This window comes from Ipomoea triloba, chromosome 15, assembly GCF_003576645.1.
Source record: "Ipomoea triloba cultivar NCNSP0323 chromosome 15, ASM357664v1".
Taxonomy (NCBI): Eukaryota; Viridiplantae; Streptophyta; class Magnoliopsida; order Solanales; family Convolvulaceae; genus Ipomoea; species Ipomoea triloba.
In genome coordinates, this window is record NC_044930.1 from 22,155,559 (window position 1) to 22,173,340 (window position 17,782).

The following is a 17,782-nucleotide window of genomic DNA, read 5'->3' on the forward strand; positions in this document are numbered from 1 at the left end:
CAAGATGCAATAAATTGACCATTACAAGCAACTATGGCGGATTACCAACTCTCCCACTTTTATTATTTTTGAAGTGCATCTATGCCAATATAAACTAATCAATTCAAAAGTTAATAGCTTTAGACTAACTTGTTGATCTTATCTTTACTAGAAACTATAGAGTATGTACACAAGGGAGGCCATATCTGATCTCAACAACCACTGCAAAGTCTAGTTGAGATTTAACTGTATTAGGCATACTTTGCAAAATACAAATATTAGTACGTAATTAATAAAATATGCTTTAATATTGTATAGCTAATTATGTATCCATCTACTAATTATATTATATTTTTTGAAATTACAATGACCACAAAAGAAACTTGTGATTTAGCCTACCAACCACTAATTAAGCTCACATACACTACCATTCTACCAATCATGTACAAAATGTCAAACAATAATATCCACATTCATATACAATATATAACAAAAATGTCTTGTAGCAATTATTATGCATGAGGTAAAAGTCTAAACTAGCTAATAGATGGACTACGTAATTATATTTTATATATAATAAATATGCTCAACATGCTTTTTTATCTGTGTGGGTTGATTACTTTTTTTATAAAATCATGCACAACATATAAGCATAGTATACCTTTTGTATGGCTCTTGCTCTAATTGAAGAATGTACTTCGTTCAACCAATAGACTAAGTTGATAAATAAAATTCACATTTATACTTTATATATTATATGCTCAATTCACGGGAGTTTGTTTAATAAATTAAATATAATTGTATTAATTAAAGAGACTCTGATCTACCGATCATTAACAATGAATTTGAAAAGTTAATGTGAGTTGAACCACTGTTGGAAAATGGAAACTCCATTGGTGAATTGAAACTAGGAAAGCAAGTATATATGTAGTCAATTGTTGCTTATTTTAATGAAGTTGGTGAATGTTTCTCAGTGAAAAGGTCTTACTTTTGCAAGAGTGTCAACTTAGCTAAAGTTTAACAATAATGATTATTGTCTTTTCATCTGCTAGATTAGCTTTATAAAACTTTTGAACAGGGCCTGATTTTAGGGCGTGCAAGATGTGCAATAACACAGGGTCTCAAAATTTTGGAGGCCCCTAGTCCAGTCCTGGGTCCAATAGTTATTATATGTATTTGCGTCAAAGAATGCTAGAATGACATCTCTTTTTAAATAAAATATTTGTAGTTTGCATTATGTTTAAAATTTTGTTCATAATAAATAAAGTTCCTGAATTTGTTTCAACTTTTTTACAATTTTCTCTTTGCAATTTTTCTTCAATTCGCAGTTTATTTATACTTTGATAGGGTATCACTTATTTACTAGCACAAATCAAAAAAACCAATCACGCCTTTTAACATTGTCTAAGACCAAAACAAAAAGTGTTTTGCTTCTACTTTTGTACAAACCTTTGCAATTTGCATTGCCTACAAGTTTTGTAATTAAATTTGTACATTATGTTTAGTGCAATTTTTTATTTTCCATTTTATTGTTTCCTTTTTCAACAGTTTTCTCAGTTTTAATTTAATTTCTTTTAATATCGGAAAAATGATGAAAAATAGAAAACATATTTATCAGTATTTGTAAATTACTATATAGTGTGATGACATCTCTATTAACATTTCAAATGAGTGATTACAAGATCGAACCCCGATGTGTCTTCATTTGAACCTACAAATAATTAATGCTCGTGAAAGGTGACAAAAATATGGGGTGGTGCGGTCATGTATAGGCGTTGGACCGGGTAGGTTCAGATATTCAAAATTTTGAGTGTTACTTTTTGAGTTTTAATGTAAATAATATCGGTTACCTAACCTCCTAAATCCTAATAGGATATGATGGGTTTGGATAGTTGACAGTTGAGTTAGAAACCAATTCCCATAGTAATGAAATTCTCATGCCCAATATTCAATTATGTGTGTATATGAGCATGCATATGCATTAAATAGGTTTCGAGATGATTTTGAGTACTATATGAATAGTGTCAAATATAATCGTTGGAATGGGTAAAGGTAATATTCTTTCATGCTCTGGTAATTCTAAATGTATTATTATTCGTACATGGTGCGTTTTCTGGTGCATTAGTGCATTCCATTGTAATGCATTTCCTAACAGTATTGGTGCATTTTCGCATCCCTAATGGTGCATTCGCATTGGCCGCAAGTTAAGCCCTGGACGCATTTGTATATATGTGTGTATATATATATATATATATATATATATATATATATATATATACGCATGCTGATTCAACATTGAGGGCAGGTGCTTAGCTGTCACGATGTCACAATGACGTTTTGCTTGATAATATTAAATATTTATTTAATTTAACTTGTAAACTATTAATAAGTATGCATTTATTAAATAATATATGGAGTAAATTAATCCTTAAATTTTCTGTTGGCATGTCATTAGTTTGACCTAATAGCTTCGAGATTATCGAGAAATACAATAATAGAAAGGACAAATTTAAAATTGTATTATGAATGTTCAATTCTGATGAATGAACTTAATCGTGCCATATCATGCATTGCATATGCTTAATGGGAGACAAATATATAATTCCTAAGGATCAATAATAATAACAATAAAGAGTATTATGTTCTCATATCAAATTACAACAGATTAAAAAAGACTATTATATTTTCATGACTAAAGGTAAATAAATGATGTATAAACAATTAAACGGTGGGTACAGTTATTTATTTGATTCATTATTTTAAAAATAAAATAAAATAGTTGATTTTCTTGTGAGGGATTGTATAGTGCAAGATCGACGTTTTCTTAGGTTAGGGTGTGTTGGGTAACCCGTAAAATGATTTCCGAAAAATGTTTTTCGAGTTTTTGGTGTTTGGCAACTTCCGGAAAATGCGGTCAACGGAAAATCAATTCATTTTTTCGGAAAATGACTTACGGAATATTTTTCCGTAAGTCATTTTCCGGAATTGCCAAATTGACCGTTCCGCATGTTCTCGACCAAAACCAACCCATATCATATATCACCCATGACCGAAAATGGATCAAGATGTGGGAAATCGCCGGAAATCGGCGGACACTGTACAAGTTTCCGTCGGAAACCTGTTATTTTACATTCTTTTTAATTTTTGAGTTTTTAATAAATAATATTATTATAATTTTTTATATTTTAAATAAAATAATTACAATGTTTAATTATACAATTATACCAATTTTCCAGAAAATGAACAAAAAACACAAAGACAGTTTTCCAGAATACATCTAAACACTGGAAATGAAACTATTTTTTAGAAAATGACTTATTTTTCCGGAAAACATTTTTCAAAAGTCATTTTCCTGCTTTCCAAACGGACCCTTAGTGAAATTCGAATTCATCTATATATCTACTTATAAACTAAAAACATTTAACTACGCGATTGATTAATTTAATAATTTTTTTTTACTTAACAAAACATTATTTGAAAATAATAATAATAATAATAATAATAATAATAATAATAATATCATGATTTTCCCACTTTCAAAAAAAATGGTTTAATTATATTTTTATATAAACATACATAAAAATCACTCTCTAATATTCACTTATTAGCGTGTTATCGTTACATTTTTTTATTTATATTTAATTATTAAATAGATATTTTGTTAACTTTAACCTTGTTGTGGTAGACTAATTCAAATGTAAGAAAATTAAAAAAAAATAATAATTAAATAGTTCTCTTACAGAAAGTGACCATTATTATTGTTATTATTTTTGGTATGTCTGAGGGACCAACAAGTCCCAAATTTAGTAGATACGTCTCGTAACAATGCCTCTAGGGTCCTTCTCAAGCAAATTCCTTATGCGGTTATACCCTTCAGAGGGAGGTCCAGAATTCATATTCCCTAGTCTCTGCTTTGGCCCAAGTTTGCCATGTGTATAGTAGTCTGCGTCTTAATTTTAGTATATATTGGTTTTAATATAAAGAAATAGTATTACTCATTGGATTATTGGAGAGCTAGAAATGGAAGAAGAGAGCATTAATGATTTTGGATTTGGTAGAAATGAGATATATGCATGTGATGCAATGAATTGTCAACCACATGCAAGCTAGCTACTTGCTTTCTCAATCAAAATTATAGCAATTAATATTCAACTCTATTAATATATATAATTCTTTCGTTTCAAATAATGCATGTAATCTAGAAGTTAGTCACATGCATGATTATATGACTGGGGCAAATAACTGTGCAAATTAAAGGAAATCTTTTTTGATTCACACATTTTCTTGTGATCATTATAAAATATTGATGTGTTTGGATTTTTTCAAAAGTGTGAGATAATATAAGGGTATGCTAAAAGAATTTGAATGGTCTATGTTATTTTTTTTATTGAAAAAAAAAAGTCAAATGGACACCTTAAATCTAATGAATAATGCAATTTAGAAAAGCTCAAATGGAATTCCCTAAATCAATAATACAAGTAGGTAACTATTCATTAGGTTATTATTGATGTGGTACTGGGCAAGCTAACACGCAACATTTGATGCTTAATGGAGGTTGAATGTACCATTTATTATTTTATTTTTTGAATTAAAAAAAAAATAGCGCAGTCGTCGACTCTCTTTAGAGAAGATATATAGCTGATGAATTGTCGTCTTTTGTTGATAGATAGTTGTATGATTGTTTGTCAAATTGAATAAGACAATGATGGCTATCTAGATTTGGACCTCGGTCTAGCTAGATTTAGAATGAAGGCGGTAACCCTCTAACTTCGTCTATCTTTGAGAAGAATGTGCATGGTTGTCTTATTCAGTTTAACTTATAACTATACCGGGTGACTATCCGTCAGTGGAAGATAATCACATACACCAGTGATATGTTGAATATGTAATATTATTATAACCTAATTGCATTATTTTACTAGTTTAGAGGATCTCATTAGAGTTTTTTTTTTAAAAGTTAAATTAAACACTCAATTGTATTATTTGTTGGACTTAAAGGTCCAATTTGACACTTTTTTTTTTCTTGCACCAATTCAACAATCATTCTCACATGATTCATTATATAATTGTGCAGAGGTTTCATATTGAAATCTTTTGCGACCTACATTTTCATGTGTTCACTACATAACTTCAACACATTTTAACTTTTTAAAAATGTGTCAAAACTATAAAATTTTCAGATCACCATATATAAATACACATATTGTGATATCAAAAAACACTCAAAATTGTCCGCATGGACAACGTAACTCAGTTGGTCACATGGGTGAAGTTTGAAAAGAAAGATCAAGGATCGAGTTTCACCAACGATAGTGCGGGAGCAACCTCTCAAAGTGAAGGGCTCCTTACCTGTAGTAAGCAAAGGTCTAGCCTCTATGTTCAGCTGAGTTACCATAATTTACACACTTCCAAATGCTCGATCTATCCGGCTCTCGAAGTTGGAGATTCAACCTTGGAGAAAGAAGAAAAAACACTCAAAGTCCCTTTCGGGTAAATAATTAATTAACCTGAGAGAGGTTATTGGGGAAGCAATTAATCATCTTTTAATTAAAAAATAATGAAATTCTAACACATCAGTACAAAACACACAAAGTAGGTTAACAACGTTAACTTGTCTGATTAATGTTTAAATATTGTATCAAGCAAGCCATTTCTAGTACTAATTCCCAGCATTATATTGCTTTGCACGACAGCTGATTAAAAATATTTAAGGTAGAGTACGTAGCTTAATGTGGTAGGCACGCATGACGCCATAACCCCACCATGCGTGTCTGCTACATTTAATTTAGTGCTAAGCTAGCTACCAATTTTTTAGAATTCTCTCCACCGCCTTAATTTAATTTCCATGCTAAAAAATTGCTTCCATAACCTAATAAGTAATAATGTGTACTATAGAATATTTTGTATTGCAAAAGTTAAATAAAAATAGGAAGAATATGTATTAAAATATTATCTCATATTTTAGCTATATTAACATAATTTTACGTATCACGTACACATTATATTGTAGTATAGTAAGAGTGCGTTTGGTTCGCACAAGGGAATCAGAATGAGAATGGGATACACATTATATTGTAGTATAGTAAGAGTGTGTTTGGTTCGCTCAAGGGAATCAGAATGAGAATAGGAATCAAATACTTGGTAAGTTTGGTAGTTAGTATGGTGGGATTGGAATGATTACCAATATTGATGTTTGGTTATGTATAACCATATAATGGAAATAAAGGTTTTAAAAATAAAAAATTAAGGTAATTATGACCTGCAAAGTTATTCACCAGAGAGAATGGTAAATTAATTTAACTTTTGTTGTGTGATTTTTAGTAGTCTTTTTTCAGTCATTATACGGTGGACCATGGTCCCAAAACGCCGTCGTTTCATTAAGTAAAGAAAGGGATGCCGTCGAGTTTTAACGGAACTCCGTAAATGAAACTACAGTTCATCTCAAAAGATACAGCCTCACATTTGTTTTTATATTATCAAATGACACTGTAGTTGTGTTGAAAGGTAACAGTTTCACATATTTGAGTGTATAATGTCAAATGAAATTGTAGTTATATCAAAAAGGAACTGTAGTTGCGTTGAAAGGGAACTGCAGTGTATATAAAATGAAACTGAATATGTTATACACACAGAGTTAATGGCGCGGAACGGAGCCGTTACTGCCATTTCTTTTCATTAATCAAAACGACGTCGTTTTGATGCATGAACCACCATGCATTGTGGACCGCGGTCTACAGTAAAATTTGCGATCCTTTTTACCATCTATTGATACCTACAGTATAAGTTTATGACCTGCAAAGAAATTTGGTTTCCTTGATTTTTTTAAACCATTCTGAAAAAAGAAAGGTGATTTTTTTTTGAATAAAAATAAATATGGTAGTTAGGGGGCCATACATTCCAGTGGAGCATAGAAACCACCTTAATTAATTGGCGGGCACTGGTTGGTTGCGACAACGTTGACTAAAAATGAAACAAACATTAGTAAGATTTGTCTGATTCATTTAAATTAATCTCATTTTATTTTATTTTTCATTTTTATAACTTGTTATGTGACGAGCACCATTAACACGAAAAAGATTGCTTTTTTCTTTGGGAAAATTGCATATTTAGTCCCTGAGTTATAGGGGTAGTGTAGACTCAGTCCCTGAGTTATGGCCGTATCCGAGTTTAGTCCCTGAGTTATTCGCGAAGTGGCGAGTTTAGTCCCTGGCCATTAAATTTGACAAAAAAATTTAAAAATATTCAAAATTTGAGGGGTAAAATAGGAAATTCATATTTTATTCTTCTTCTTATATCAAAAACACTTTTATAATATTATTTTTCACTTATTAGCCTAATTATTTTCAAGATTCTTCAATTTTAAAAGCATTTTAGCCTAATTATTTTCAAGATTCTTCAATTTTAAAAGCATTTTAATAACTTTCAAATGACTTGTTAGGAACCTGGCTCTCGTATAACACACTTAAGACTTAGCACAAATAAAGAAATGCAAGATCATTGTATTTAGGTGTATGAAACAAATAAAGAAATGCAAGATCATTGTATTTAGGTGTATGAAACACACTATCTTAACAAATTTTTATTTTTTTTACTAAGCAACAAATGTAATAAAATTAAAAAAAAAAATGATAGTTTGTAGCAATTTTATTAAATTTGTTGCTTAGTAAAAAAATAAAAATTTGTTAGGATCGTGTGTTTCATACACCTAAATACAATGATCATGCATTTCTTTATTTGTGCTAAGTCTTAAGTGTGTTATACGAGAGCTAGGTTCCTAACAAATCGTTTGAAAGTTATTGAAATGCTTTTAAAATTGAAGAATCTTGAAAATAATTAGGCTAAGAAGTGAAAAATAATATTGTAAAAGTGTTTTTGATATAAGAAGAAGAATAAAATGTGAATTTCCTATTTTACCCCTCAAATTTTGAATATTTTTTAATTTTTTCGTCAAATTTAATGGTCAGGGACTAAACTCGCCACTTCGCGAATAACTCAGGGACTAAACTCGGATACGGCCATAACTCAGGGACTGAGTCTACACTACCCCTATAACTCAGGGACTAAATATGTCATTTTCCCTTTTTCTTTTATTGATTTGTACCCACAAGCTAGCGCCGGTATTCATTCATTTCCCTGGCAATAGCCTCCCCCAGTTTCTAACCCACCCGATTAAATTCATTTATCAGTCCACGTGTACAAACAGTACACAATAAAATATTAGAGATAATTCCAATCAAGTTAGTTAAACTATTGATTTGATAATCGCAAGATTACAAGTTTAACCCATTGCCTTGATTTGAGTCAGTCAGTTATAGATAAGTGAACAACCTATATTAGTTTATCTATCATTTGTCGGCTAGGATCACAATACGGCTTGTGCACACCCTTAAATAGTGACTACGAGTTTCCCTCGTAAAAAGATTAATAAATATTCAATAAATACATTATTAATTCTGTAAAATTGACTACTGAGCTGTATCTATGATTCTATGTTCAACGATAATGTATTTTTAAGCTTCAAGAATTCCTTGTCTTTGTCACTTCCGACAATATCAAATGGTTGTTGACTAGCATGATAGAGGTTAAATCAGCTGAGCCTCGATTCAACTTTTAATCTCATGATTAGGCAATTTAAAGGAAAAATTATTTTTTCTATAGGTTTTATTTTAGCTAGTGAACTAAGACTGCACTACTAAAATGTTAATGTATATGATAATTTAAAAAGAGACCCAGAGCATTTAATCTTTGATTTACAGGAATGTCCGCAACAATTATTTGAAAGTGCGCTATATGTGAATTGAAATTTGTCTTGTAACCCTAGCCGGTAAATGACTACAAGAAAGTAAATCAGTCTAGTCTAGGTTACCTATATAGTTAATGAAATTACTATAAAATCGATCAAGGAAAAGTCTACAACATCAAATATAATTCAAATAGTTTTGAAGGAACGAAGTTTTAAATTTGTATCAAATACTATTCGGACATAAACTCAAAGGTCTTTCTGGCCTCTTTTTTGTTTGTACATATTTTCTCAACTTGTTGAAGCACAAAGAGTCAATATCGCATCCACCGAGACTCGATCTCATAGCCTCCTATTTGAGAGAGTCACTGCATGCTACTTAACCACAAGATGATTGACTCTGTCCGCTTATTCTGTTCTTCACGTTTGAATCTGATGTGAAATGCACTAGTGCCAATCTATATCTATACTATATATAAAAGCATTATCCTCCTCTAGAATTTTCCCGCCCAAATGTAGGGGTATTTTAGTAATTAATAAGATAATTATAATAATAATATTATTATTATTAAATATTAATAATATTAATTATTATAGAATAATATTAACGACAGAATAATATTAATTATAATTGGTTATAATAGGTTATTAGTAATTATGATAATTATTATGATAGAATAATATTAATGAGATAAGAATGTGATTTTGATTGTTACAATTTTTTGTAATATTTATCTAGATGTAATCATATTCTGTGGCTGAGATACAAAAATTATGAATGACAATCATATTTATTATATTATATATGCTAATAATATCTAATAATTGTAATTGGCAAGTCCCATGTAAAATTAAATCAAATATTTATTATATTTTATTTTCAAATCATTTCCAACCAATTCTCAAATGGTAATAACCTACTAACACGAATTGTTTGCTTACATAATAATATTTTATTAAATTAATTTGTTCATTAAATCGTAACAAATACTAGCATATTAATGTCACTTATACGCACTGTAATGTACGTGCAATAAAATTGGTAATATTTATATATACACGAAAATTCTCTTCAAAAATATATATATATGTATATACATGAAGATCACGTCCATAAAGTCATCATTTATTAGTAGAAAATTAAATCAAGAATATGATATATTATTGGAATTGAAAATTAAATCAAGAATATAACATATTATTGGAATTGAAAATTACAAAATAATATCTATTAATTATAAATTAATTTGTTCATTAAATCGTAACAAATATTTTCAATCATATTATATTATATATATGCTATCAAAAAAATACACGAATTACGAATTCTGCCTGATATACAAAAATTACGAATGTCAATCATATTATATTATATATATGCTAATATATTACGAATGTCAATCATATTATATATAATAATAATAATAATAATAATAATAATAATAATAATGATATAACTCATATGCATATTTGTTCCTTAATTGGCACCTAATTGATAGAAAATGAAAAAGGAAACGGAAATCACTAATTGACTATAAATAAATAAATAAAAAAAAGGATCCCTAATTGATTGAAAATGAAAAAGAAAACAGAAATTAATCATTAATACTAGAAAATGAAAATTGATAAAGGGAATGAGAATTACTAATCGCCTGCAAATAAAAAAAATAAAAAAAAATAAAAAAGGATCCCTACGCCATGCCTATAAAATGATTGGATCAAACTTGGGTTTGCCTTCCCCATGTGCACTACTCAAGAGATTCAAGAATTGGATCCTCTCTCTAAGATTTTTCCAAGAATGGTGGTTGTCGTCATTCCGGTCTTGATCGTCGTCGCCATTAACATTTCCATTGGTCTGTATCCTCTCTCGGTTTTCTTCCTAATTTCTAAGTTTCCCACATGTATGCATATGTTTATTAGCATGTCTTCCGTGTGCAGGGACATGTATGCATATTTTTAAACATGGGCCCTTTTTTTGTTTTTAAGTCCTTTTTATGTGATTTATTTTTGTATATACATGATGATCTAGCATTGAATCAATTACTCGGACTTTGATGAAATGGTGGAGAAATGGCTTAGCATTCAAGTTATTGTTTTTATTATTCAAAGAAAAACAAAAACAAACCAACAAACAAACAAAAAATATAAACATATGCATCGATTGAATTGAAGTTTGAGGAATTACCGGAATTAGAAATGGTGAAACGATAACTTTTGCATCCTTTTCCCCTGAAAATTGAAGTACACGCCCAAACACTTCAGCCCAAACAATTAAAAAAAAATATTTAGCAAACAATAGAAAAGGAAAATAAAAAAGGATTCATATTTCAATGATTAATATTAATAATGTTAGCAGTAAAAATGAAAAATAAAAAAGGAAACAAAATTAACTTACGAGGAAAAATAGAAAACAGAACGAAATTAACTAACCAGGAAATGGACTAATAATAATATTTTTTTGAGTACTGACTAATAATAATATGGTTACTAATAAAAAGGAAAATCTAACAAAATTTCCATTTCGTGCTTTCCCGTCCAACCACTTCTGTCCAAACAATAGAAAATGAAAATTTATTGAGGAAACAATAGAAAAAAAAATTAAAAAAAGGGTCCATAATTTAATGATTAATACTAATAATATTAACAATAAAAAAGAAAAAATGAAAAAGAAAACACAATTTAATAGTCACACATAGAATAACTATAGAATAAAATCTCTATTCTATTTAGTCATACCTTATATAGCCCAAACTACTACACATCATTCCCGTCATTTCCTTTAATAATAATAATAATAATAATAATAATAATAATAATAATAATAATAATAATTTGGTTACCTTAATTACTTTACTTTCTATATTTTTGTAATATCGTATCAATCATTTGGACATATAATTAAAAATATTGAATCTATACTATATATAAAAGTAAAATCCTCCTATTTCATTTTCCCGCCCAAACTTTTGTAGTCAATTAATTAAATATTTTATTAGTCAAATAATTAATAAAGCTTATTTAGTAAGAAAATGTAAAATCGAAATGAAGTAATATCTATTAATTGGTAATATATTGTTTTTATATTCACATATCAATACTATTAATAAAAGTAAAATCATCCCCTTCAACTTCCCCATACAAACTAATATGACTAATTAATTGGTAAAAAAGTTAATAAAAATTAATTGGTAACAAAATTTTATTTACCAAATTCTGAGAATAATTAAACCATTATAATTGTGAGAATAATAGAAACAAATTCTGCAATAATAAATATATAAGAAAATTCCTTGAAAATTATGAGTAATTTTATAAGAAAAATAATTTACTAATTATTATTTACACAAATGATAATATTTCGAATACTTATCTATATTTCTATATTTATACTACTATTAATAAAAATAAAACCATCCTTTGTAAAATTTCCGTCCAAACAATAGTAAAGATAAAATGGAAAAGAAAATTGATTTTTCTAATTGATTGAAAATATAAAAAGATCCTAATAGAAAAGGAAACGGAAATTAGGCAAATTGAAAAAGTAAAAGGATATTACTAATGAAATGAAAATTGATTGAAAATTATTTAAAAACTTTAAAAAAAAAAGTAATTACACTTTCCTTAACTTTAAGTTATTTAAACTTTAAAAAATTAATTAACATGGGTTGTTATATATTTTTATAATAATTACAATTAATTCATTCAAATATGGAGGAGGAAGAAAAACTAAATGCGATACGGTGAAAATGAATATATTTAAGGTATAAAAGTATAATTGCACATATATTAGTGTAATTGACTAATAATAATTGTCTAATAATTAATATGGTAATTAAGCTAAACATTGGTCATATTACATAATATAATATAATTAAATTATTTTCCATTTTTCTCATATTTATTTTAGTAATAATATAATTACATAAGTCATATTACATATCGATATTTTATGATAATTGTAAACAAACAAGTCATATATTATTCAATTAATTGTGTAATACTTTTGCACTAATCTTATAATCAAATAAATGTATAAGTTCAATATTAGAATTTTTTATAATTTCATTTTTATTTTTAATATATAAATATATAATAAAAAATAAATCGCGCTATATAATATTCGATGTCATCGCACGGATAATTGGACAATTATTTGCTCTAGTTCAAACAAGGAAAACATCAGAAAACATAATCAATCCAACCAATTTCATTAACTGCGCTATATAATATTCGATGTTACAATTTATATAATTGTATATCGATCCAAATATTCTTAAAATATTATAACAAATCCATTCCGTGCAACGCACGGGCGAAAATACTAGTTGACTTAATAGAGTTTCCTTAAAACTAAAACCAATTAATATAGAGTTTCTTAGAATTAATTAATGTAGATTTCTTTGGTTATCTGATTGATATACTCTCCTTATGGTGATAATAAGTAGGTGAACATTAACCTTTAATCACATCCCTCCATAGTAAGTCGCTACTCGCTACGTCTCAAATTGAGTAGGGACTAAACTCGGCCAACTCAGCTGACGCCTAACATATATAATTCTCTACTATCACTTATTGAACAATATAATTCTTCAAACTCACACCTAATTTACCCATCCTTTCTCTCAAACGCGAATTCAAAAAAATCAACTCAAAACAAGTCTCAAACCTTATCTCCAGATTTTATTTAAAGACAAAAATCATTCTCGTCCAATACATTTAGAGCAAAATTTCTCATATTCCACCAAACTAAGAGAAAATGATAATAAATTAAGGGTAGACTTTGAAAAATAAACATTTTGTCTTCAGTAAAACAAAGAAATGCCACAAAAAAAAAAAAAAAAAAAAAAAATGCCAAAAAAAAAAAAAAAAAAAAGCAAATGCCAAAAAATGACACAAAACATGCATAATGGCTAATGATTAAAAGTAATCGATTTTAAAATTGATGATTAAAAATAACAAAATTCTTAAAGCATCTCATTGGTTATAAAAAGTGAATTTTTTGTGGGGGAGAGAATATATGAGAAACAAAAAAATATGTTACTTGCTCTTACAAAAAGTTGGATTTTGCATGTGTTTTAAGGAAAAGAATCATAGAATTGGTGCGTGTTGCGCACGGCGCACGCTAACAGTATTCAGCGAGCACGTCAGGGTAACTGACCTAATTTTCCATTTTTTTCTTTTTAATTTTTTTTAAATCTTTTCTCTTTCTTGTTTGTTACATGTTCTTAATAGTGCGTGTTACACACCAACACTTTTCAGCGAGCACGTCAAGGTAACCGCCTTAATTTTTCTTTTTTCTTTTTTAATTTCTTTTTATTCTTTTCTCTTTCTTGTTTGTTACATGTTCCTAACAAAAATTCAAAACAATAAGTAATCATTGTCGTTATGGTTAGCCGTAAAATTCATCTTTACACATAATATATAGTTCAATTAAAATTTTATCAATTTTAACTTTTTTACGGAGTATTATTTTATATGTAAGTATATAAGTAAGATTACAAATTTCTTACCTAACAATCCCTTATAAAAGTACACTTTATTATTGTTCTTTCATACATTTGGATTACTTAATCAATCCTACTAGTCTACTACAACATCAACATAAAACAAAATGTTAAATTAAAAAAAAAATTAATTTATGTAATATTCTTTTTTTAATCTCCATATCTTTTTCTTTCTCCAAAACTTGATGAGTATTATAGAATATAGAAGCTCAACAAACTTGAATTCTTGATAGCAACCTTTAGTCTGAACAGTGCCGGTATGTACTTCATCTGCTATCCATCTCTTCATAAAAGTATGAATCTTTGACACTTGGTTTCGCATGGGCGGCATGGCAGTAATTATAACCCATTGATTTTCTTTGACTGCCCCATTTGCTTCGATGTTTCCCAGTGTGCACTGGACCCCACTGGGTCGTTTTCTTGGTTCAATGTCAAAGCTTGGATTATCTGGTCGTAGTGATGGTTTCACGGTTTTCTGAAAACTACCCTTTCCGCTTTTTGATTGAAATTCATGTTTTTATATTCACTTTATTGCCCGGATTTGTGTAATTGGGCGTTTTTGAATGGTTTTTCTCTGTGCTGTTGTCAAGTGTTCATATTTCAGAGTCTTTGAAATTTTGGGTTTCCTGGTACTTGATTTGTTCCAAATCTCGTGTTTCTTCAATTCCCATATTCATATTGTGTTTGATTTTGTCTTGTTTACATGCAAACTCTGGTCAACTGTTCTTTGCTATCATCTATATATCATGTTCCCAATTACAATTTTGAGGTAGAACATATTTTGTTTCTGATGTCTGAATCCCTCAAATTCTGGGGTTTGGAAAACCTAAGATTTTGAGGTGAATTTTGATTCTCATATGGGGATGGGGTCAAGAGGTTTCTTGGTTTTGGTTTTAATACCCATGTGGCTGGTTTTCTTGTGCCTGCCTGAAACTGGTCTGGCTAGTGTTCAGAATGTTGGGAAGTTGAATTTGGGGTTCAGAGGTTCTCAAATGACTTGGATAGACAATAATGGGATGGTCTTAGTATCCAATAATTCCAATTTTGCATTTGGGTTCAACCCCACACAGAATGTCACTTTGTTTGTGCTTGTGGTCATGCATTTGAGCAGCCAAACTGTGATCTGGTCTGCGAATAGAGGTTCCCCGGTTCAAAATTCGGATTTATTCGTGTTTGATGATTCCGGGAATGCTTATCTGCAGAGTGGGGGGTCTACGATTTGGTCAAGTGGTACCGGTAAAAAAGGGGTTGCTGCAATGGAACTGAGGGACTCGGGGAATCTTGTTTTGGTTGGGAATGATAGCAATGTTGTTTGGCAGAGTTTTGATCATCCCGTTGATACTCTCGTTTCAAATCAGGAGTTTGATGAAGGAATGAAGCTTGTAAGTAGTCCTGGCTCGAATAATTTCACCTATTCCCTCGAGATCAAGTCTGGGGATATGATTCTTTCGGCGAGTTTCAATCCCCCACAGCCTTACTGGGCTCTGGGAAAGGATAGCAGAACAACTATCAATAAGCTCGGTGGAGGTGTTACTTCTGCAGTTCTTGATGCCAATTCTTGGAAATTTTATGATCGGAACAAAGTCTTGATCTGGCAGTTCAGATTCTCTGGAAATACCGATGTGAATGCTACATGGATTGCAGTTTTAGGAAACAATGGTGTAATCTCTTTCAGCATTCTCCAAGACAGCAACCAACCCATCGTTTCCACAACGAGAATACCCGAGGGAGAGTGCAACACACCCGCAGCTTGTGATCCGTATTACGTGTGTCATTCTGGCAACATGTGTCAATGCCCTTCGTCTCTTCCATCGTCGTGCAAACTGGGAACTGTGTCTCTATGTAATAATTCCGAGGCTGTGGAGCTTGTAGATGCCGGGAATAGCCTCAGTTACTTTGCGATTGGATTTGTTCCTCCTGCTTCTAAAACCAATTTGAATGGTTGCAAAAACTTGTGCCTCGGGAATTGCACGTGTGCTGCCTTGTTCTTCGACAGCAGCTCGGGGAATTGTTTCTTGTTTGATCAGATAGGCAGCTTGCGAGACGATGCTAATGGTGCTGGCTTCAGTTCATACATTAAAGTCTTGAGCAGTAGCCGAAATGGCGGGGATGGTGGAAGCAGCAAGAAACATGTGCCTATTATCATAGCCATTGCCATTTTGACAATACTGATAATTACTTGCCTGGTTTTTGTAGGAATCCATTTCCACAAGAAGAGAAACGAAAATTTGCTCGAGTCTCCACTAGATAGTTCGGAAGAGGATAATTTCTTGGAGGGCTTATCAGGGATGCCAATTCGTTTTAGCTACAAAGACCTCCAGAATGCAACGAATGACTTCAGTGTTAAGCTCGGGCATGGAGGGTTTGGTTCGGTTTACCAAGGAGTTCTTCCAGACGGGACTCGAGTGGCTGTGAAAAAACTGGAAGGTATTGGTCAGGGAAAGAAGGAGTTTCGAGCTGAAGTGAGTATAATAGGCCGCATACATCACCTTCATCTCGCGAGGCTTAAGGGCTTTTGTGCTGAAGGAGCTTATAAGCTACTTGTTTATGAATACATGGCAAATGGATCCTTGGATAGGTGGCTTTTCCGCGACAATGAAGGGTTTATGCTGGATTGGAATGCGAGGTACAACATTGCTCTTGGCACGGCTAAAGGTCTAGCGTACCTCCATGAGGATTGCGATGCGAAGATTGTGCATTGTGACATAAAGCCTGAAAACGTCCTGCTTGATGATCATTTCCTAGCTAAAGTCTCGGACTTTGGCCTGGCGAAGCTGATGACTCGAGAGCAGAGCCAAGTGTTCACCACGCTACGAGGCACGAGGGGGTACCTCGCGCCAGAATGGATCACAAACTACGCCATATCAGAGAAGAGTGACGTTTACAGCTACGGAATGGTGCTGCTCGAGATAATCGGTGGCAGGAAAAACTACGACTCGTCGCAAAGTTCAGAGAAATCCCACTTCCCGTCCTACGCTTTCAAAATGAACGAAGAGGGGAAGCTGAAGGACATCGTCGATATGAAGCTGAGAATAGACGAGGGCGACGAGAGGGCCGTGACAGCCATCAGAGTCGCTCTCTGGTGCATACAGGACGACATGCACCTCAGACCGCCTATGACAAAGGTTGTTCAGATGCTGGAAGGCCTCTGCCCCGTCCCTCCCCCGCCAAGCTCCTCCCCGCTCGGCTCTCGCCTCTATTCATCCTTTTTCAAGTCAGCCAGTGAGGAATGCACTTCATCAGGAGCCTCCGCGCCTTCGGACTACAACAGCGACGCTTACCTTTCTGCTGTTCGCCTTTCGGGGCCGAGGTAGCAGCTGCTCCATTTGTGACTATTTGTGTAGAGTGGTGTTATATATGCCTTTCTTGTACATTACTACTTAGATTCATAGGAGAATTTTGCATTACAAAGATAGTAAAATGTCACTCATATATATATGTTTGCTCTATACAGTTAAATTGATGCATGTATGAAAACTGAAAAGCTTGTTCCTCTCTTCCATTAATTATTTTTTTAATCTCATTTTATCTTCAACGATAATCCATGATGCATAGGAAG

The 17,782-nt window shown here is 31.2% G+C and overlaps 1 protein-coding gene across 1 annotated transcript; it reads left to right on the top strand.

The window, feature by feature from the left end:
• The first annotated feature begins 14,618 nt into the window (after positions 1-14,618).
• On the top strand, positions 14,619-17,707 carry LOC116007442 (G-type lectin S-receptor-like serine/threonine-protein kinase SD2-5). Its single transcript, XM_031248115.1, has 2 exons — positions 14,619-17,574; positions 17,610-17,707. Exon 1 carries the CDS (start codon positions 15,081-15,083, stop codon positions 17,535-17,537), a length of 2,457 nt encoding a protein of 818 aa, XP_031103975.1. The 5' UTR covers positions 14,619-15,080; the 3' UTR covers positions 17,538-17,574; positions 17,610-17,707.
• The last annotated feature ends 75 nt before the right edge of the window (positions 17,708-17,782 follow it).

Coding starts and splice junctions, on each gene's coding strand:
- LOC116007442 (XM_031248115.1), top strand. CDS start 15,081: ATGGGGATGGGGTCAAGAGGTTTCTTGGTTTTGGTTTTAATACCCATG.